The sequence below is a fragment of the Gaeumannomyces tritici genome, assembly GCF_000145635.1.
Source record: "Gaeumannomyces tritici R3-111a-1 unplaced genomic scaffold supercont2.4, whole genome shotgun sequence".
Classification (NCBI taxonomy): Eukaryota; Fungi; Ascomycota; class Sordariomycetes; order Magnaporthales; family Magnaporthaceae; genus Gaeumannomyces; species Gaeumannomyces tritici.
This window is the reverse complement of record NW_008804548.1, coordinates 250,105-271,015: the sequence shown is the minus strand read 5'-3', so window position 1 is coordinate 271,015 and position 20,911 is coordinate 250,105. Positions and strand designations below refer to the sequence as shown.

Below are 20,911 nucleotides of genomic sequence, written 5' to 3'. Positions count from 1 at the left end.
GCCGCACTTGGGGTCGCTTGTAGCGCTTAGCCTAGTGAGGAAGTGTGTAAAAGAGCCAAGGGTGGATGACTTCTAGAAGCAGAACAGACGGGAGGGACGAAGGATCACCAGGTTTCCCCTTGGGGTTAGCTGTAATCAGGTCGCTTCATCAGCAGACATGCACAGAACAGGACAGCCAGGAATCTGAGAACAAGACAGACCCAAGATCAACTTGCAGTAGGGCTAGCTGCCAGATACACCAACGCATTCCGTGGTAGCGTTTCAACGAATCCGCAACAAGTTACCTGTCTAGGTGGTAACCGACATATCGGCATCGGATTTGCGTACCGCTGTGCCACATTGCTTACCCTGCAGGGTGCAAGATGCTCGCCCGCTCATGTCATGGTGGACCTGCAGTAGACATCGAGGTGCACCGCTGCTCGCAGGACGCGTATAAAGAAAAGAAGAGGGAAGCAAGGTCACCGTCAAACGCATCGGGAAATGGGAGCCAATAATGTGTCGCTTGAATAGCAGCCGCTGTCTAGCCCCACTGCACGTTGTATATTACTGGCGCCATCACTCCCCGCGTCTAAAAGGTATCGGAAGTTATTGAACATTGTACGTGTGCGTGGGGCAAACGCATGGGGCGGCTGCCTCCAGCCTGAATATTCCCCCACCGTGGGGGCCAAAAATCCCGCTAGCGCTGGACAACGATGCAGCCATCAGTCTCTACGATAGAGGAGCATGTGGCAGGAACCCCAATAGTCGAGGAGGGAGGTAGGTAAAGCGATACTGGAGAGTAGACAACCAGAACTCGCGCTCTCTACTTCCAGAGCTTGCCGAGCGACACTGTTGACGGCGCGGGGGGTTGTCAGCAACGAATCCACATAATGAGTGACAGAGTACCGGGAAACCCAAGACAGCAACCGCAGCAGCCATGAAACTATCAACTCACCCTCCTTATCGTCATGCTTGTTGAGAATCTTGGCTGTGGCGAGCTCAAAGTCCTCCTGCGTGACGTGCACCCTCCGCTCGCGGAGCGCGTACATGCCGGCTTCGGTGCACACGCCCTTGAGCTCGGCACCAGAGCAGCCGTTCATCTTCTCGGCGATTTTTGTTAGGTTGATGCCCCTGGTGAGGTTCATCTTGCGGCTGTGGATACGCAGGATGTCGGCACGTGCCTCGACGCTCGGGGGTGGGAACTCGATCTTGCGGTCAATGCGGCCGGGCCGCAGCAGGGCCGGGTCCAAGATATCGAGACGGTTGGTGGCCATGATGATCTTGATGTTCTTGGTGGGCTCGAAACCGTCGAGCTGGTTGAGGAGCTCCAGCATGGTGCGCTGCACCTCGGAATCGCCCCCGCTGCTGCCCTCGACACGGCTAGATCCGATCGAGTCGATCTCGTCCATGAAGATGATGGAGGGCGCATGCTCGCGGGCCATGACGAAGAGTTCGCGCACCATGCGGCTGCCCTCACCAATGTATTTTTGTACCAGCTCGCTACCCGAGACACGGATGAACTTGCAGTCTGTGTGGTGGGCGACGGCACGGGCGAGCAGCGTCTTTCCGGTACCGGGAGGGCCGTACAGCAGCACACCCTTGGGTTGTGCGATACCCAAGGACTCGAACAACTCTGGGTGCTTGAGGCCAAGTTCGATCACCTCCTTGATCTCCTTGATCTGCTGGTCCAGACCACCGATCATGTCGTATGTGCTGTCGGGCACCTTCTCGACCATCATGAGGGACACGAGCGGGTCGACCGATGATGGCAGCATCTTTTCAAGCTTGTAGCTGTCGGACAGGAGCGTAACCCGCTTTCCAACCGTAAGCTTGGTGATGTCAACGCTGTCGGCGATGTCGACAACTGTAGTAGAGGGCGGCAGGCGAGGATTAGCATACCCGGTCCGGCCGACGGGGCCGTGGCGTTCGTCTACATACCATATTTGCCCTCGGGATGTACCTTGACCAGGACCTTTTTTGTACTCATAACCTTGACAACCTCGCCGACGTAGGACCCTGGCTGCTGGAGCAGGCCCAGCTCCTCGCGCAGCAGCCGTACCCTCGAGTTGTAGTCGTTCCTCTGTGCCTCGAGTCGCCGGAGAACCGCCTGGCCCTTAAGGATCTCCAGCTTCATCGCCTCGATCTTGTTGTGGTAGTAGTTGTCGAGCGCCATCTTGGGCAATTGTGGCCGCTCCTAGAGCAGGGAGGAGGGCGAGGTTTGTGACGGGGTTTCGCTGTCGCCGCCGGCCGGCTGCTAAAACTGTGGTGCTCGGGGCTATCTCGGTCGGCTTAGGATATGGTGCTCAGTCGCTCGATCGTCAGATGGCAGGTGGTGTTGCCGGGTTGGAAGTGTGTTGGTGTTCAGAGCTTGGCTGGAGCCGCAACGCATTCGTGGATGCTCCTCATGTTGCACAGCTCGAGCCTCAAGGCAAAAGCGGCCCACGCGTCGCAGCTCCGAAGTGGGCCCGACCGCATTAAAATCACGTGATGCGCTCCATGGATGTTGGGTAAGCAGGAGCCCGGCTTGGGCCCATTGGAAGTCTCCAATGGCTCGGAACGCATTCAACCCCATTCTTGACCCAACCGACACAACGCCGATGCGTCCCCACAGCAAACACAGTCCAGCAACAGAGCGAAAATCCTTAACACCTATGTAAATGGAAGATTCCCAACATGCCACTCACGACATCGGTCGACCCGTTTCTGGGAAATAAATCACAAACAAACCGGTCGACCAGGTAGTAGCTAGCTACTAGTAGCCAACCCTTTCCGGCATCCATATGCCGGCGGCGACAGGTCACGCGGCCACACTCGATCGATCTACACCATGCGCATGCCAGCAAGCCCCCACGACGTCAGCCGACGAGACCGGAATTGGAACGTCTGGTGAACCAGCCTGATTAGCGCTACCATCGCCCCTCGCCGACTGGTTCGGCATTGGCTAACGTGACAACATGCATCGGGATGCACCAGCCAAACCCCGCCGCCGGGCCTCGACGACGGCTGGATAGCGTCAAGTCTGCAGTGGCCCAGGGCGGCTGGACGAGGACGGTGTGGTAGTGGTGAGACTAAAATGGCGGACACGGGCAGTTCGTTTCTCTTTTGCCATAAACATAGCAAATGTCTGCATATATGACAGTCGGCGTTTCTAGTACATCTAAGCCGCCATTTGCGCCGCGCCGGATCGACCGGGGATCCCGCCACAGCATGGAGGAGCGGGGTTGTCTCCGATGCCGCTCAGGTGGTCGTCGAGTTATCCACTCTGTCGCTCTCAGCGCCCGAGATACCCGAGATGCAACGATGGTTGCACATTCTGTGTGGCATGTCGGTGCAATATGTTTGGTCGGGTAGCTCTCCCTACCTATCTATGTGTCCATTGACACTGGATCGTAAGCTTAGTCTGACAAGCAAGTGTTTGGCTAGGAAACCTCTGTTGCGCTCGTATGGTGGTGGCATGTGTTTCGTTTCCATGCCGTGCTGCGCACATCAATCGATACAATCAACCGAAGCCGTTGTGTCTCGAGTCTGTGTGTCTCACCTGGTTATCCACTGCTCATATTGGGGCTGCGTGCCGTCCCTCTTGGGCGCCGCCAATCTCCCGTGCGCGGTGTCGTCATCCACATTAATCAGAGCTCTCCCCACTCTGCCGGGGTGGGCCAAGCCCCGTGCACAAGCCGATAGGGTGCCCCCTGCCACCTGAGACTGGGATTAGGCATCGTCGGCTGTTTCTCAGCGGGGAGGATGGAGGATGTAGCTTGGCCCGCAGCTGTGCCGTCGCACTGAAGGTGTGAGCACTAGGGTACTAGGGCTGGTGGGGATTCGTCGCTACTCGGGCGCACGGCGCGGCGCGTCGTCGATGGAAGGGGCGAGTTTGGGTCGATAAGCACGGAGCACCACCTCCAGCCCACCTCAAAACTTTTTAGCTTTTTCCTGACTGCTGTGGCCGCCTCCAGAAACCACACCGTCAACATCGAGTCGGCTAAGCTGCCAGACCGTCTCTTTTCCTCCCGTCTTTGCCCTTTCTTCTCTATCTCGTCTTTTCTTTTGGCTTCGACAGGCGCAGAAACCTTGTCGATCACACAGAGGCATCCCTTTCCTGCTTTATTTTTTGGCTGCTACAGTGCACTACTCGTTCATTCCTTAGGGTCGTTTGTTTACTTGCTGTATTCCATTGTTTCTCGGCCTCCCTGGAGGCTAAACAGATTGCGCCTTAGGTGGTTTCCCAGCGCCAGCGCTGAGAGCTGGGGTATTACTCGCCCCAAACGCAGCCTGTGATTTGTTTGTTGCCTCGTTGGCCCGCTGTCATATTTCTTTTGCTTTTCCTGCCGTTCCGACGACGCACCGGGCTTGTCTCAAACCTTCCCGCCAGCGATAAGCCTTATACGGTCCAGGCCGAGTCGTCGGCTCTGCTGGCAAATCAAGCGCCACCAACTCTCAACCCGCGTACGACGACCCCGTCTCAAATTGCGAACGGGCTCTAGGCCCGTCGCGCCCGTCCCGCCAACATGACTTCGCCCTCGCGCTCGCGATCACGCCGCAACAGCAGCACCTCGGAGGTACAGTCTCCCACCGACACTCGGCCACCCGCCCGCTTCGATCCCGGCCCGTTAACACATGAACATGGGCTTGCCGAGAGCTTTCAGTCGACGGATACGATGCGGAGGAGGCCCGAAGGTTCATACGGTACGCCCAGACCCAAGCCGCTGTCCCACATGGCGTCACCTGGCCCCAACATCTGTGAAACTGCCCCCCGAGGTACCGCCTCTCCCAGCGTCGGGCAAGACATGCTGAGGCAAAATCGACGTGGCTGCGTGCTTCTGATCGGCTGTAATGGTTACTGCCGGCCGACGTAGCCACTCATTCATGGGACTGGGACTGGGTGACCTCCCCGACTTCGCCCCCCGATATCTGCTAACCTTGGCGCTTGCTCCGTTGGACAGGCACCATGCAATCGCCGACCCCCGCCGCGGGCTCGTCTCAGCCGCACGTCCCCGACCCGTATGCACCCGATCGCTCCCAAGGGGGGAGCCGGGCCAGCCAGTCGGTGACGCGTTCGCCCATGCTCGGCCCTGAGCGCGGCAAGGGACATCCTAGGAAACCGCCTATGAGTCGCCGCGCCAGTTCCAACGCACAAGCCCCGCACCGCGGTGAGATATTCTCCGTCGACGACGCCGCCGATGAAATCGAAGCCCGGCGCATCAGCACCTGCGCGCACCCAGCCGTCCGCCGCCGCACCGTGAACCCGCCCGTTCTCTCCCGAGTGCATTCGCGACAGGACGATGTGGAAGAGAGCCCCACTGCCGAGGAAGAGCAACCCCAGAAGATGCCCAACACCAGGCCCGGTAGCAGCAGGGGAGTCCACGTTGAGATTGCGGAGGAAGTTGAGGTGGCCGAGGAACGACACCAAGACGACGATGTCGACGAGCTCCATGAAAGCGGCGACGGTCCCACAGACGACGATCATGACGACGACGACGGTGACATCAGTGATGCCGAGAGCTTCACGCTCAAAGACCGCCAACAGGCCATCAACGAAACGCACCCTTTCGGAATCAGGTTGTGGAAGCCTGCGCTGTACAAGAAGGACCGGTCCGTCCAGAAGACGGCCGAGGGCGATATCCACTCGACGCCCGGAGGAAAGGTTGGCGGCTGGCTGTTCATATTCAACATTATATGGACGCTGTGCTTCGGCTGGTGGATGGCCGCCATCGCCTTTGTCGGCGCCGTCATCTGCTTCTTGTTTGCCGCCGCCCCGAGCGCGCGCCAGTACGGCCGCCTGCTCTGGGGCCTGGCTGGGTACCTCTTCTATCCGTTTGGCAAATTCATCCGCCTCGAGCAGCAGGAGGCCTACCTGGAAGAGGACCTGGGCGAGGGCCGCAGTATCAGCGAGTACGAGCAGTGGCAGAGCGGTGACCTCGAGTACGGCCGTCTCTTTTTCGGCCCTGAGCGCGGGCGCTCCATCATTGGACGCTCGCGGCGCAGCATCGGCTCGACACACAGCGAGACCGACAGCCTTCTTGGCCGATCCCGCCGCGACGCTGGCGATCGGTCCGACTCTGGCGAGGTGCCGCCCCTGAAGCGCCGCCTCTTTGGGCGCGGGCAGTGGAACGTTGGCCGCGTCATCTTCTTCCTCTTCTTCTACCTGCTCCTGACGCCCTCGCTGTTCGTCGTGTCTGGCATCTGCTGGTTTCTCGTCTTCTGGATCCCCATGGGAAAGGTGACCATGCTCCTGATAGACCACCTGCGGCGGCACCCGCTCGCGCTCAACTTTGGCTCCGACATCAGCTCGGCCCGCGCGCCCAACACGCCTCACTCGTCCATCATTGTGTGCACCTACCGTGCCGTCGGGCTCAAGTACTGGAAGTATACGGTCGATGGCACCAACATCTTCCTCATCAACCTCATGGCCGTCGTCTTCTTTGTTGTCTTTGACTGGCTCGTGCTTGATGGTGTTTTCAAGATGCACAACTTTTTGACTTCGCCCGCCTTTCTCTTCTTCGGCGGCCTGCTGTCTATCATTCCGCTCGCCTACTTTATCGGCCAGGCCGTCGCCTCCATCTCGGCGCAGTCGTCCATGGGTGTCGGTGCCGCCATCAACGCCTTCTTCTCCACCATAGTCGAGGTCTTCCTCTACTGCGTCGCCCTCAACCAGGGCAAGGGGCAGCTCGTCGAGGGTAGCATCGTCGGCAGCATATTTGCTGGTATCCTGTTCCTTCCGGGCCTATCCATGTGCTTCGGTGCCATCAAGCGCAAGACGCAGCGCTTCAACGCCCGCTCCGCCGGTGTGACGTCCACCATGCTGCTCTTTGCCGTCATTGGTGCCTTTGGCCCCACGCTCTTCTACCAGATCTACGGCACGCATGAGCTGAACTGCCTCGATTGTACCAGCTTTGAAGGGCCTCCCTCGGATGGAAACAGGAGCCCTGCGGCGCGAGACTGCCGCCGCTGCTTCTTTTCACAGACGCCTGCCCTCAACGACCGTTTCTACCTCGAGACGGTGCGGCCCTACTGCTACATCGCCGCCTCCCTGCTGTTCCTGTCATACGTCATTGGTCTCTGGTTCACTCTGCGGACGCACGCCGCCGTCATCTGGAATTCCGAGGTGGACGAGAAGAAGCACGAAGATCATGCCCTGGCTGGTGGCGCTTCTACGGCCGGCTTCCACGGCGGTTCGGTCTCGACGAGGCAGCCCTCGACAACCATGGGGGACAGCACCGGCACGGATATCCGTGATACCAACGTCTACAAGCGCATCTTGGGCCAATCCCTCCGGCAGGCGGGCCTGACGCAGCAAGAGAGCGTGTCGTCATCCGGGACCGTGGGCCGCGGAGGGAACGGGAGCGTTTCGACACCACATCTGGTGCCGCCCAAGGGCGGCAGTGGCGGGGGCACCATGCACATCCCAGGCTTTTCTGAGGCGGAGAATAACCAACTCGCGCACCAGGTGGCCGAAATTGCCGCGACGGCGGCGGCAGTAGCTGTGATCCCACGGCGCTCGTCGGCGCGCAACCTTCACGGAGGCAGCACCAAGACGACGCCGAACCCGACTCCCGGCCCGCGGCCCGTCGCGGCGTTCCCGGACCCCGAGGATCCTCTCTTCATCCAGGGTGGCCAGAGCACCACAGCCACTGCGCAGCATGGAGGGGCTGTGGCTGGCGGTGCCGCCGTTGACGCTGCCGGCGGCGGCCACGGCGGCCACGACGCACCCAACTGGAGTCGTCTCAAGTCGTCGGTCATCCTCATGGGTGCCACCGTGCTCTACGCCATCATTGCTGAGATCCTGGTCGATTCGGTCGACTTTGTTCTCGACGGCCTTGCTGTCGACGAGAAGTTTGTCGGCATCTCGCTTTTTGCGCTCGTGCCAAACACGACTGAATTCCTGGTAAGCATCCTTGATGAACCCCCTCGTCCCAGAATGGACCTCTCTCTAATGTTTTTGTCATTCAGAACGCTATCTCCTTCGCCATGAACGGCAATATCGCGTTGTCCATGGAGATCGGATCCGCGTACGCCCTCCAGGTCTGCCTGCTTCAGATTCCCGCCCTGGTGCTCTACTCGGCCTTTTACGCCCCTACGTCAGGTGTCGATGATCTGGCGCATTACACCTTCTCGCTCCTCTTCCCGCAATGGGACATGGTTACTGTGATTCTGTGCGTGTTCCTGCTTAGCTACATGTACGGCGAAGGAAAGAGCAACTACTTCAAGGGCAGCATCCTGTTGCTCAGCTACCTGGTCGTCATCGTTGGCTTCTTCTTGAGCGGCTACGCCTCGGACTTGAACGGCGCCGCCGGAGTCAGCTCCAGGTTCGACACAATGGGCGCCGACGGGTCCTATGTCAGTTACGGCGGAGACTCTTTCAAGACGGTTGGGCGAGGCAAGAGCGGGCCCGCGTTCTGAAGCAGCGGAGTTGGGCTGATGTAGGAGAACTCGTGTCTCCTGGGCCGCTTTCCTTTTCTGGAAAAACTCGGGCCCCCAATCGCCGGCGCCGGCCTGGCTCGGCGTGCTGCCTGGGTGGTGCCTCCCCTAGTTCTGTTCTGTAACACCACACTATCCCCACTGCATTCTTGGATCTCATTTTTAGCCCTTGTCCCCTTCTCTCTCACCATGGCCCACCGATCCAGCGTCGAGGCATTTCTATCCCTTTGTTTTTTTTTCCTTTGTCCGATTTTTTTATTTGTCTGCCTGGACATAGCGTCGGCGGTTCATGTTGTTATTGGGGGCCAGGCGATGCCCCCGCTTGAGATGTCGACCAAGACGCCGCCGCCGACGGAGCGATACGATGCAAACAGCGCGCCCACAGCCACCCCCTTGAGCTTTGGTCATGGCTCCCCATTGAGCTCTATCAGAGAGAAGGGCGAGGGGTGTTGGATGATACATCACATGGTTTTCCTTTATTGAATAATCATCGTCATTTACGCAAGCCAGGTTCCTGACCTATTGTTGGATCATTGAAGGATTCGAGGGACGAACTGGGACGAAAACGGGCAGGCGGGAAGGGCATGGAGTCCTCTCAGCTGACTCCCATCATGCCATGACGCCCTGGTCTGATTGCTTGGTTGAGCAGATTTGAACATGTCGAAAACGACACTGGTGTGTCAGTCTGGGAGGGGGGTCACGGGGAGATGGGGGAAAAATACGTTTCTCGTCACCGGCGACCGTGCCGCGCGCCGAGGGCTTGGATCCGATGCGGGCTCGGAGTTTGGGCTGACGTGCAGGCGGCCGGCGGGGTTTTTTTTTGTCACACCTTGTGTCGTGTTTCTTTTCTGCTGGGCCTTTGTACCCTTGGGAGAAAGGAGAGATATTTCTGCTTTATTTTTGTACCGCTGCGGTCTGTTTTCTTGCTTTTTGTCTCTTGTCTTTGGCTATTTTATTCTCTTTTTTGTTCGTATCTGTAATTGGCGACGCATGTGAGGTCGAGGCACACGACCTCCGGACATGATCCCATCACATCTCCTTGGTTGTTATTTTTGACCTGTCTATGCAAGAGTTGATGTCGACCGAGAGCCGTTTTGGGCCGAAGCACACCTCTCTGTGTCACCACCACCATGACAGCCACCACCACCAGGCAGGAAGCGGCAGTCGTCTAGCCGCGTGCAGACCCAGCCCTATTGAAGGATTCTCTGCAAAGGGCCAGGCTCGGCGCCGTTGGGCCGCACACCCACTTTGCTCGCTTCGCGATGGCTCAGGGCTCACTAGCGCGTGCCTGCCCAAGGTATAATGCGGCTGCATGGACCCCATAACACCACGCCAGGACGCGGCAGTCATCAGTCTCGTGGGCTGCTGCGGGCTATATGCGGGCTATATGCGGGCTGGGGTTTACGTGAGCACGAGCGTGCGTCGAGTTTTGGTTTTCCATGTCAAAAGCGCGCCCTGGAGGGCTGGAGCAAGAAAAAAAAAAAGACACATGTCACTTTTTTCGTCGGCGCGGTAAGAGGGCAAGGAAATGCGGGTGACACACGAGTTGGCGGGCGCCAGCACCCACGGGGCCGGTACCGGGTACCTCGAAAAGGCGGGAAAGGTTGGGAAAGAGCGGCCCTCCCATTCCATGCTGTCGGGTCTTGGTTGCATCATTCGCGCGGGCATGCCACATATCATGCCCTGCACTGCACCTTCCGTCGGTCAGCCGAATGCGCCCTAGGCTCTTGCCTCGAACGACCAACCAATTAAGCGATATTTTTCTTTTCTTTTGCGTTTGGGGGCAGGAGCCGTCTTCCTCGCTTGTTTGCTGTTCCAATTGTGTTTGCCCCCTTTCTCGGCGTGGATGGAATGCCGAAGGATGGAGGAGCCCACCCCCATTAAGAAACAATCAGGCACCCGCATTATCCAGCTTCCGGCTTCCAGCAGCCCTGTGAGGGTGCCAAACTGAACTGTTCCCTCCCAGACCTCCCAGACCTCCCATACGACGCTGGCAGGTCCCGTTCCCGTCCTTGCTTGATCGGTCGGGACGCACACAGACACATTCGCCCACGTGCCGCCTAGCCCATCCATCCCATGCGCACCATCCCATCATCTTCCCTGCCCGACGATCCCGCGCCGTCTTCTGAGCCCCTCCCCCCAAACGTCATACCGCTCCTAAGCGGGGAGATATCGTGTGGTTGCACCACGCCCTTCGCGCACCCCGTCGCCAACAGCCAATCGACAAAGACAGCAACACGCAGCGGCGTTAGGTAATGCCCCGGCGCTGGTCGCCAGGGTTTGACAAATGATCGCCCTGTACGTCAGGATGGAAGGGCCAGCCACTCTCGATCACTCTTTTCCCCATTGGCACTCTCCCCTTGGCACAACACAGGCGGCTGAGGTCAAGCAGGCCGGCCAACTACCCAGACAAGCTGGTCTGGTGGGTATTTTTATCCCCAAGAGCCAACGCCGGAAATCCAGTCCGAATCTGCACAAGAAACATGAGCAAGGCCGCGGATCACATAATCTCTGCTGCGGCAATCCTGCAACCCACTTTCTGCTGCCAACCGTTTGCCCTTGACGTACGAACCACGGGCTTGTCCAAGGCGCGTTACCCGAACCGGCTTCTAACGCCCCGTCTTAGCTACCTGCTTCGTCGACGTCGCTGCCACTAGGGCCCGCCCATCTCCAGACGAGTGCCTGGTGCTCTGGGCGGTCCGACTATTCGCACCGTCGGGCCCCTCGCCTGGCCGCTTATCCACGCCGCCTCGAGATTGAACCGTCCACAACCCTATCAACCTGCTGGCCCCTTTGTGGCAGTGGCGGTGGCAGGCAGGCAGACAGGCGTCCAGGACACGGGACATGGCTGCGCGAAGCAGCGACGCTCTCCCAGCCCCGCCGCGGCCTTCCCGCATCTGGCCCATACCATTAGCCCATACCATGCAGTCTAATCCTTTCTCCCAAGACCATGGAACCTGCTGCAGGTTCCAACTATACGGGAGACGCGTGACAAAAGCACCATCGCCCACGATTTCTCAAATCCTTCCTGTCCGGCCCCCAGATGGCTCGCTTAATCTTAATAGTTGACCGCCGGGGTATCGGTACAAGCCTCCTTCTTCACCGTCTACACCTTGCGCCCACATCTACACCTGCCGCAGTCATGCCGCCTTGGCCAAGCTGGCTTCGCCATGATGCGTCGTGTGCTTCATCTCCGGCTCAAGGCAGTCAGTAAGTAGTCTGACCTTGCCTTGATCTCGTACCCACATGTCCTTCGCGAACCCCCTCCCACTCTCCTCGCGCCACTTGCCAAAACAAGGAAAGGCGGGATGCCATTAGTGCCCTCATTAAGCTACCTGTCCATCTTCTTGCCCGATATGTCGGTGGCTGCCTTAGATACCTGCTCGCCGCCTCCTTTTGGTGGCCCAAGGTATCCACCCTTCCGTGCTTCTGCGTCTTCTTTGGTGTCTTCGTACCGCCTCTTGCGGCTTACATACTCTTACACCCTCCCCCGTTGTGCCGGCCATGGATGCGACATCATCACCTTTTCGGCGAGGCCCGCCTGGCACACCCTCTCCCACCCCGCCCGCGCCCGCGCCTCCGGGGGGAGAGTGTTAATCAGCATTGCCTCGTTTAATCAGCAATCTTCGTTCGCCTGCCGCCATCCAGAAGTAAGGCCGGCGCGTTTGTGCCCTGCGACGTTTGTCTGCCTGGTTTCTAGTTGGGTGCTCTTGCCGGTTCAAGGGGTAAGTAAGAAGGGGCGTGCCGGTTTTCCTGTTTAGGAAAAGCCTTGCCGAGGGCACCGGTCGAGCTACCTGGTGCCGTTGTTTATATAAGGCTGGGCCGCGAGGCTCTTTGTGACGGCAACAGACACATTTGATCATTGACAAAACAACTCCTCACTTATACGCTTGCCTGCCTGTCCGCCTCGCTAACAAGACATTCGTGCGCGTGTTCCTTTATTTATCAACGTCCCTATCTCACAGTCACTTACACTCACCCCTACATCCAATCCATCCTCCACACTCTGCTTTACTCCTCAGCTTTCTATTAAAACCAGCCCTCCTCGCCATATCACGCCTCAATTCTATCCCACAAGCCTCTCTGCTTCCAAAATGACCACCGCCAGCAAGACCATCTCCCCATCCTCCGGCGTCGCCTCGGACGTCAGACCTGAGCCCTTGACCGTACTGATCGTCGGTGGGAATCGCGGGATCGGCCTCGCTTTTGTGCGCCAGTACGTCGAGCTAGGCTACAATGTCTACGCCACATATCGCGCGTGCTCCGTTGCCGAGGCAAGCGAGGTATGTACTCCTGCGCTTAGACTGGGGATTCTCGCTTCGTCTCCTTTTTGTTCCCGGCTTTCTCTCTTGCATCTCCGAGCCTGGGCCCCCGAGGTTGCCACCTTGGCGTCTTGTCAGGCTCCGCAAGGCTATCGTACCACCCTCCTGCACGCCCGGCCTAGCTCGAGTGACTGTTGGCACGCCGATGGGTCATCAAACAGCGGATCCTGACCGGCCATTGTCTGACATGCCGCACGCAAAAAGCTTCTCGAACTGGAGGCCCAGAACAGCCTCAACCTCAAGACCCTGACGCTGGACCTTGCCGACGAGCAGTCCATTGAGCGGGCTGCTGATGCCTTCGACGCCAAGCAGCTCGACATCCTGATCAACTGTGGAGGTAAGTTGGGCCTTTTGGTGCATTTTCTTACTCTTCTCATGACGTTGCTCTGCAGCAAGTGGAGGACTTGTTTCCAAATCCTTTTCTTGTTACAAGCCCGCTACTTCAACCACATCTCACGCGCCCCCACAAAAAAAAGGACACTAGAGTGTCACGGTTGGCGGTTTGAGGGAGGACAAAGCAAGAATGCACGATGCTGACATCATCTCGGCATAAACCAAGCCGTGTGCGAGATCGAGCGCGTGGCCCTCAGCACGACGGCCGACGAGCTGATGAGTCGGTTCCGCATCAACTCGGTCGGGCCCTTCCTGACCACGCGCGCCTTCCTCTGTCACCTCAAGCGGAGCCGCCAGAGCCACGGCCTTGGCGGCCCGGACGACGTCTCGGCGCCGCTCGTGGTCAACATGACGAGCGAGATGGGCTCGCTGTCTGAGAACCGGCCCGAGAACCGACCCGGCACCTGCATGAGCTACCGCGCCTCCAAGGCGGCTCTCAACATGATCACCCTGACACTGGCGCGCGAGCTGGCCGACGACGGCATCGCCCTGGTGGTGCTCAGCCCCGGCCGCTGCGTCACCAAGATGGCAAAATGGAGGGGCCAGATGTACCCCGACGACAGCGTCGCCAGCATGATTCGCGTCATCTCGGGCCTGGGCTTCAAGGATAGCGCAAAGTATCTCAACTTTGACGGGAAGCCCATCACCTGGTGATCTGATGAAGCAGAATGGCAACGAGACAAAAATGGATCTGCGACGGGGTGTACGAGTCGAGTTAGTGGAGGGTTTTGCGAACGCATGCATATACGGACAACGGACATGGGACAGCATTTTCGGCATGCATTAGGCTTTTTTTCCCTTTTTTTCTTTCTTTTTTGTTGTTATTCCCCATCGAGTTTGTAACTTTCCTACATCCACCTGTTTACTCTTTAGAAACCGGACGACATACGTCTTTTCCAGCAAATAGGAAGCGGCTTTTCTTCTTCGTTTGTCTGCTTTGGCCTTGAGAAGGATGTACAACAGTACCAGCAGCAGGGGGGCATGGCTTGGGAGAGGGAGCGGGCGTTTAGGATTCCTAGACTTATTTTCTTGTCTCTCTTTTCCTTGATCTGTATCAACCAGTGACTATGCTAGTCCGCATTTGGATTCGTTGCTTCCTAGCTTTCGCCGTCTACAGTACCACCTCCCGGGTCCCTGGGTCAGGACGCGTAATGTCTCGAATGTGTTACCCGTTTTGACACAGTTTGGCCATGTTCGCGCGTCCCTCCCGAGAGTGCAGTGCCAATCAGCGCCATGGGGGTTTGATGGCAGCACTGATTGACTTGCAGGCATGTTCCGGTTGTTAAACCAGCCTTTGCCTGCCCAGCATCACAACATCACATCTATAACATAAGTATTACACTGCGAGGCGAGACAGATCACCAATGTCCAGGGTTGTGCGTCGAGACAGCGTTTAATATTATTATTCTGCGTGTGTTCATGCGGGCGTCGGAAAGGGGGAAGAAGGGGGATCTTGAAAGGGGATCTCGTAGAAATGTCATCATCAGAAAAAAAGGTGAAGAAACAGAAAAGAAGTGGCACCAATCACCGAAACCATCCCGGATCCGCGCCTACGAGATACGAGACGAGGTCAAGACATGCGCCGCGGCGAGACCATGATGTGGAAGATCGGGGTAGAAAGAGACGGAGAACAGAAGGTGGTGGGTCAGGATCATGGTAGTAAGCAGAGAAACACCAAGGCTGTGCTTTTCCCTTCCCCGCAAGCTCGCCAACGAGAAATGAATACGGCGTGTAAAAAGAAAGAGAAAACGAACGCCCAAGTCACAGCTAAGGAAATAAAACACTACAAAGACACAAAGACCAGCCACCCAAGATCGAAAATAAGCAGAAAATGAGTCCGCGGGGCAGAAGGCAACAGGACTCGCAGTTTGTGCCGCTCTCGCAGCTCAAACCACAAAAGCCCCCATTATTTCCGACCTCGCGACTTTGTACAGTAATCCAGTCAGTCAGAGCAACGCCCGGCTCCTCCGTTTGCTAAGCCAACATTTGAACTTGATCGATGTGATAGTCATGCAAGACACCGCGCCAAGGCCGAGTCCTTCAGAATAGCTCCCCAGTCCTCTCCCTCCATCAGTTATTATAACTCCGAATCCGCACAACTTTAGTACGGGGGACGGGGCTTGATCTGGTTGACCATGCGGGTGATCAGGGCAATCATCTGCGCGAGGTTCTTGAGCGACGAGTCATTGGCTGACGTGTTGCTGATGCGCATAAAGACCGTTTCGATCCTGGTCTTGATGAGCTCCAGGATCTTGGGCGTGATCTGGATGATATCCTCGTCCTGTTCGAGCGCGGTGCGATGGTTAGTATGGTGATGTAGGGAGCTCGTGGAGTGCAATGGGGGACGTACCAATTCCTGCTTCATGAGCAGCTGGTTAAAGACCAGGAGGACCATCTCGATCCACGCCAGCTTCTCCCGAAGAACGGACCCTTCCAGATCCTGCGAGACAGTAGCGCCAACAGACAGAAGGACCAAAGGCTGGAGGTTGTGGATGAAATCCGGGTTGTACTTGTTCAGCACACGCCTGAACACCTCCTGCTCGTGCGGGGTGGCCTGGAGCCAGCGCATCATGGCGTCGTCAAAGTTGTGACTAGCCATAAGCCCCTCGATCTGCGAGACAACCTGCTCAAGCTCGGCTTGCAGGCGTGCCTCCTGGTTGCTCGGCATGTACACCAGCTGCGACCCAACTCCAGAGCTGGGAGCCTGAGGCTGCGGCTGCGAGACATGACCATGCGAGTGCGAAGGGCTGGCGACCTGGTTCGAGTGGGATCTCGGGCTGTGGTACGATGGCGGGCCCATGCCAGACGCGACACTGCCGCCCTGGGAGCGCACATGGGCAGCTGCGGCGTTGGGCGACTGTTGGTGGTGCATCGAGTGCTGCGAGTACTGCGAGGGCGGCTGTTGGTGCTGCTGCTGATGGTGCACATGGCCACCGTATTGCTGCTGTGATGGGTGCTGATGCTGCATGTGCTGGGGGACAGCAGGGAGGGCAGCAGGCGCTGGCTGGTGATGGGCCTGCTGGTGGAGGCTGCTGTGCTGGGGCGGAGCCGGCGCCTGCATCTTGAGGAACTCGCTCTGGAACTGGTTCTGCGCAGCAGCCATCGACGACACGGTCTCGGTCAGGCGAGTAGTCAAGCTGACGAGCTCGTCGATCTTGGCAGCATCGGCGCGCTGGATCTGCTGGAGGCGGGCGATCTCCTCGCTGGCCTTGGCCACCTGGGCGCTAATGTTGGGGAAGTGAGGGACGACTCGCGAAGTCACTGAATGCTCAATGATCTCGGCAACATCGCGGCTGACGGTCCTAGCGACAGCGTCACCCAGTGCCTTGATGAGGTCCGGCTGCCGAAGCGCGTTGGAGACAGAGGAAGGCAGCGAATTTTGCACCTCGCCCTGGATGGATCTGCTGACTTGGCTGTAGACCTTGGTGGTGACCTGGTCCGAGATTGACTTGGCGATGTCGTCGCGCATGGCCGGGAGAAGCGTAGTCTTGAACTGCTTGAGGATAATATGGTCAAGAACCTCCTGGGTGTTGTCGTTGAGGACGCTTGAGACCATATCAAGAAGCACCTTGAACTTGTCCTCGAAGTCGGCCTCGCGTTTGTTGGAGGCCGTGTCGATCTTCTTGACGAAGATGTTGTGCGAGTTCTGGATATCGTGCGCGAGGTGTTCCCGGATGCGCTGCTCCATCGTCTTGATGCTGGCATCGAGCGACTCTTGGGTGATGACAGGCGGCGCGGGGATAGCCTTGAACTCGGTCTTGGCAGGGCCCACGCGAGGCGAGACGGCGTTGGCCACGTTAGAGTTGGCCGCAAGGCCTTGGTCCGCACCGGCGGCCGCGGCAGCAGCAGCGGCCCCCTTCTTCTTGCGGTTGCGCTGTTTCTCCGGCTTCTCGGCGGCGGGCGTGGGCTGGGCCTCGTCGTCCTTGGCCTCCTTGGCTTTGGCGGGCGTAGCGATATCTGCAGACTTGCGAGGCGACGCGGTGTTGTCGTCGGGCGAGGTCGACTGCTGCTGAGTCTCCTTGCCGTTAGGGCGAGGAACGATGGCCTTGAATCCGACAGGCTGGGTTTGCTGCGACTCCTCCAGACCGTGCGCAGGCGGCTGTGACCCTGCTGGCTGCTGCTCTTGGGGCACCAGCGGCGCCTTGAGCTTGTCAATCTTAACCAGACCACTCTCGACCGCGTTCTTGGGCGAGATAACCTTGTTGTCCCTCGTCCAACCAAGCTCGGCCTGCTTCACAACGACGCAAGTAACGCCCTTGGAATGCATTCCGTAGAGCTCAAACAGGGCTTGGTCGTCGCCCTCGCTGTTGGTCGGGTTCTGCAGGATGTCAAGGCTGCGCAGGATGCCACGGTTGCCAAACGAGTACTCGCGGATGCCACTGATAACGGCGGTAGACTCGGGCTGCGGGATCGACGAGTCCTGGGCCGTGAGCTTCTGGATGTACTCGACCTGGGAGATGTTCTTCATCGAGTACTTTGGTGCCGAGAGGTGGAGGAAGTAGACCGAGTTGCACGTTGGGTGGCCGACTACAACCATGCCCGTCGGAGGGTGGTACATGACACTGCACACGGCGTCCGACTCCTTGCCGTGCGGCAGATTGAACTCTTGGACGGGCTTGCCCAGGGCAAGGTCCCAGAGCTGCAGTGTGTGATTCTGCTTCATGCCGACGATCATGTAACGAAGGGCCCCGCGCTTCTGGTACGGCCTGAGCTTATCTAGGAGTAGCACAGAAGTGGGCCAGGCCTTTTCCCCTTCGGGAGTCGTCGTAAGGGTCATGAGAGGTTCCTTGACCTCGAGGCATGTGTGCGCGGGAAAGTCGCTGCCGTCCTTCGCCGCAGTGAGATCGCGAACGTCCCAGAACTTGACTCGGCCCGACTTATCGAGCGAGACAATCGTAGTGTCATCCTGGCTGAAGGTGAAGTCCTTGCCAGCCTTGCCCGTGTTGATCTTCAGAGAGCACTCCTTGGCGAGACGCTCCGTGTCGACGACGCGGTCATGGCCGGCCCTGAACAGACCGTTCTTGAGGATGAAGCCCGGCCAGACAATGTTGATCGACTTGCCCCGGCCTACGGCGAAGTATTCGGGGTGGTTGGTCGACGTCCGGGCTCGGGTCTTGAGCACACCACCGGGGGCGTCACCTTCGTGTGATGTGATGGGCGGGAGAGCGAAGCCGTACTGCTCCGGGTGCGCATCCTCCAGGTGATCCTTCTCGCCGTCCTTGACCTGCACCCAGTAGACGGTGCCGCTGATGCCGGTCCCGATGATTGCCTCCTTATGGATCACATCGGGCTGGTCGGTAGGGGTCGAGGAAATGGCAAGGTTGAAGATGCGATCCTTGGTGTCGGTGAAGAGCTTGGCGTCCTTACCGTCCATCTGCCGAATCACGCGCAGGCCGCCGGCCTTGGACATACCGTATGCCATGTAGCTCTCTGTGGCAGTGACCAAGTTGCGGTCAACTTGGTCAAAATCCTTCTTGAGCCGGGCAATGTCGAGAATAGCCTCCTCGCGAAACACGGGGCGCGTGTCCTTGTCTTCCTTGATGTCCTGAACCGTGATGGAAATCCATGGCTTCATGGGGAGGTTGTAGACGACGACGGGCGTCTCAGCCTCGTCCTCCTCGACCACAACGATCCCGTCGGCCTCGGCCTCGGCCTCGGCGCTCTCCCAGCTGTCCGCCACGGGCGCGTTGGCGGCTTCGTCCACAATCTCCTTGACGACCTGCGCGACCTCGGTCGGGAGGGTATCCTCAAGGATGGAGCTATTGGAGTCCTTCTCGAGCTCCTTCTTGATGGCCTGCGCAGCAGCATGGGCCGACTCCTCGAAATCGCGATCAGTCTTGGCCTTCAGCATTGCCTCGAGGTCTTGCTCGATCTTGGCCTGGGCCTTCTCGTGCTCAGCTCGGGCGTGGGCAGCCTGTGCGGCTTCGTCGTCGGAAGCCATGTCATCGCGTCTCTCGGGTCGCGGGGAAACGGTAACGACAAGCGGAGCAGGAGTCTCCATCTCGCGGTCGACAGCACTGTCATTCTCGGCCTGGTGGCGAGAGTGCTCGGGCGTGTCGCGCGGGGTTGGCTCCTGGCGCTGGCGCTTGCTCTCGGAGCCTGCGGGCGACGACACGGGCTTCTTCAGAATCTGAATAGGCAGGGTGGCGGTCCGACCAGGGCTCGGAACACCGCTAGCAGATCCAGGGGCGGCCTTTGGGGTCCGGTTCAGAGGAGACGACTGGGCAAGCTCTTCGAATGGGTTGTTGTAGCTGAACATGTTCGGCTTCTGTTGCGAGGGAGCATCGTGCACTGGAGGTGGCGCCTCGTACTTGGCTGGCTGGGGAGACTCGAACTCGAAGGGAGCGGTAGGAACCTCGGTCTCGGGACTGTGGGGAGTGTAGTCCCTAGTGCCCTCGCTCGAGTGGGCTGGGGTCGGCTCCGGCTGCGAGGTTGCAGATGTGTAGGTGGCCTCGCTCTGGCTGGGTTTCGGGCGGTTCAGCAGGTTCAGCAGATACTGCTGGGACTCGGCAGACTGGGCAGTCGAGTTCCAGGGCTGGGCCTGTTGTGGCGGCTGGGGAGGCTGCGCATGGACGTGGGGCTCCGGGTGAGGCTCGTCCTTGACGGTGCCCCTCATAAGGGCAGCAAGGAGGCCAGTCGGATCCGAGGGCGCAGGAGCCGGGGCGTGGATCAGGGAATCGCGAGCAGGCTCATCCCGGGCCGGGGGAGGCATGGTGGGGGCCGGATACTCGTCGTCCTGCTGGTCCTGTCCCGAGCCGCTGAATTTGAGCAGGCTGAGCAGGTTTCCCTGGCGCTCAGTGCTGTTCGCGTCGCCACTCTCCTCGCGCGGGTAGGATGAGGCGCCGTACGAGCGATGGGCCTGTCCGTTATTATTGTTGTTGTTATTGTTCCGTGCGTATAGTGGCATGCCCGGGGGGAACTGGGTGTTGGGAAAGGCGCCGGTCGGAGGCGACGGGGCGGCAGGCATGTGCGACTCCATGATGCCGGGCGCGTGCGCGGCGGGATTGTAAGGCGAGTCCGGGTACTGGGGCGAGCCGCGAGACTGCGGCTGCTGCGGTTGCGGCTGCTGCTGTTGGCCGCCATAGTAGGGTGCGGGATTGGCCTGGTGGTACGACGTGAACTGGGCGAGCAAGTCCTGGGTCGGGTTCTGGCCTGGTCGCTGCTGCGGCTGCTGAGCCTGAGGCTGCTGGAGCGGCGGCTGCTGCTGGCTGTGATACTGCTGGTGCTGGGCCTGCTGGTGTTGGTGTTGGTGCTGCTGCTGAGGAGCTTCCTGGTTGGAGGTCCTCCGCAGCTGCGCCAGCAGCGACTCCAGGCCACCACCGCCGTTTGCCTCCATCTTGGCAGGTGACTCGGCGAGAGCAAGGCGCACAACGCTGGTATTTCACAGCGCCGTGGGCCTGGGGCAGAGAGGAACCTGGCTGCTCGGGCGAGCACTGGAATGAATGGACTGCGATGGCGCCGATGAGCGATCAGCTATTCCGGCCCCAGAGGGTTTGGTGCGGAACGAAATTGGGCGATCGCTCAGGCAGCGGGCGGTGGGAAAAAGGTTCAAATGCAGGTGCGGAAGGAATGGGGCAGAACGAAATCAATGATTAATACAGTCGGCGAAGCGAGAACGCTGGCTAATCAACGACGCGTCACTGGGACTGGAGCCTCTGTCTTTCGTCCAGACGAGCTGCAGGAAGAGAAGCCAAGTCGAATCCACCTCTCGTGGGAGAAGAGAGCAGGAAGGGCAGAGGTTGGGAAGGCACGAATGAAGCTCCGACTTTGTGGTCGAGCGCCAGCCCGTTTGTTTGCACCAA

At 59.0% G+C, this 20,911-nt stretch overlaps 5 protein-coding genes across 5 annotated transcripts; 3 read left to right on the top strand and 2 right to left on the bottom strand.

Annotated features, from left to right (window-relative positions):
* Positions 1 to 404: 404 nt before the first annotated feature.
* On the bottom strand, positions 405 to 2,463 carry GGTG_07499 (26S protease regulatory subunit 8). The gene is made up of 3 exons (XM_009225323.1): positions 1,918 to 2,463; positions 935 to 1,843; positions 405 to 828 (listed from the first exon to the last, which is right to left on the bottom strand). The coding sequence occupies exons 1-3, from the start codon at positions 2,150 to 2,152 to the stop codon at positions 803 to 805; spliced, it is 1,170 nt and encodes a 389-aa protein (XP_009223587.1). The 5' UTR covers positions 2,153 to 2,463; the 3' UTR covers positions 405 to 802.
* Positions 2,464 to 4,484: 2,021 nt separating this feature from the next.
* Positions 4,485 to 8,376, top strand: GGTG_07498 (calcium permease; the record flags this gene model as incomplete). The annotated part of the gene is made up of 3 exons (XM_009225322.1): positions 4,485 to 4,662; positions 4,920 to 7,861; positions 7,927 to 8,376. 3 exons carry the CDS (start codon positions 4,485 to 4,487, stop codon positions 8,374 to 8,376), a joined length of 3,570 nt encoding a protein of 1,189 aa, XP_009223586.1.
* A 2,094-nt stretch (positions 8,377 to 10,470) lies between these two features.
* On the top strand, positions 10,471 to 11,308 carry GGTG_07497 (hypothetical protein; the record flags this gene model as incomplete). Its single annotated transcript, XM_009225321.1, has 3 exons — positions 10,471 to 10,646; positions 10,769 to 10,958; positions 11,021 to 11,308. 3 exons carry the CDS (start codon positions 10,471 to 10,473, stop codon positions 11,306 to 11,308), a joined length of 654 nt encoding a protein of 217 aa, XP_009223585.1.
* A 1,180-nt stretch (positions 11,309 to 12,488) lies between these two features.
* On the top strand, positions 12,489 to 13,763 carry GGTG_07496 (short chain dehydrogenase; the record flags this gene model as incomplete). Its single annotated transcript, XM_009225320.1, has 3 exons — positions 12,489 to 12,677; positions 12,921 to 13,053; positions 13,276 to 13,763. The coding sequence occupies 3 exons, from the start codon at positions 12,489 to 12,491 to the stop codon at positions 13,761 to 13,763; spliced, it is 810 nt and encodes a 269-aa protein (XP_009223584.1).
* Positions 13,764 to 14,456: 693 nt separating this feature from the next.
* GGTG_07495 (hypothetical protein) lies at positions 14,457 to 20,875 on the bottom strand. Its single transcript, XM_009225319.1, has 2 exons — positions 15,460 to 20,875; positions 14,457 to 15,390 (listed from the first exon to the last, which is right to left on the bottom strand). The coding sequence occupies exons 1-2, from the start codon at positions 20,443 to 20,445 to the stop codon at positions 15,211 to 15,213; spliced, it is 5,166 nt and encodes a 1,721-aa protein (XP_009223583.1). The 5' UTR covers positions 20,446 to 20,875; the 3' UTR covers positions 14,457 to 15,210.
* Positions 20,876 to 20,911: the final 36 nt, after the last annotated feature.

Bases quoted from the DNA above. Each gene is read 5' to 3' on its own strand.
- GGTG_07499 (XM_009225323.1), bottom strand. From the start codon at position 2,152: ATGGCGCTCGACAACTACTACCACAACAAGATCGAGGCGATGAAGCTG. The intron at 1,844-1,917 runs GTATGTAGACGA...CCTCTACTACAG, and splicing joins ACATCCCGAGGGCAAATATG to TTGTCGACATCGCCGACAGC. The intron at 829-934 runs GTGAGTTGATAG...CGCCGTCAACAG, and splicing joins CAAGCATGACGATAAGGAGG to TGTCGCTCGGCAAGCTCTGG.
- GGTG_07495 (XM_009225319.1), bottom strand. From the start codon at position 20,445: ATGGAGGCAAACGGCGGTGGTGGCCTGGAGTCGCTGCTGGCGCAGCTG. The intron at 15,391-15,459 runs GTACGTCCCCCA...GCGCTCGAACAG, and splicing joins TGCTCATGAAGCAGGAATTG to GACGAGGATATCATCCAGAT.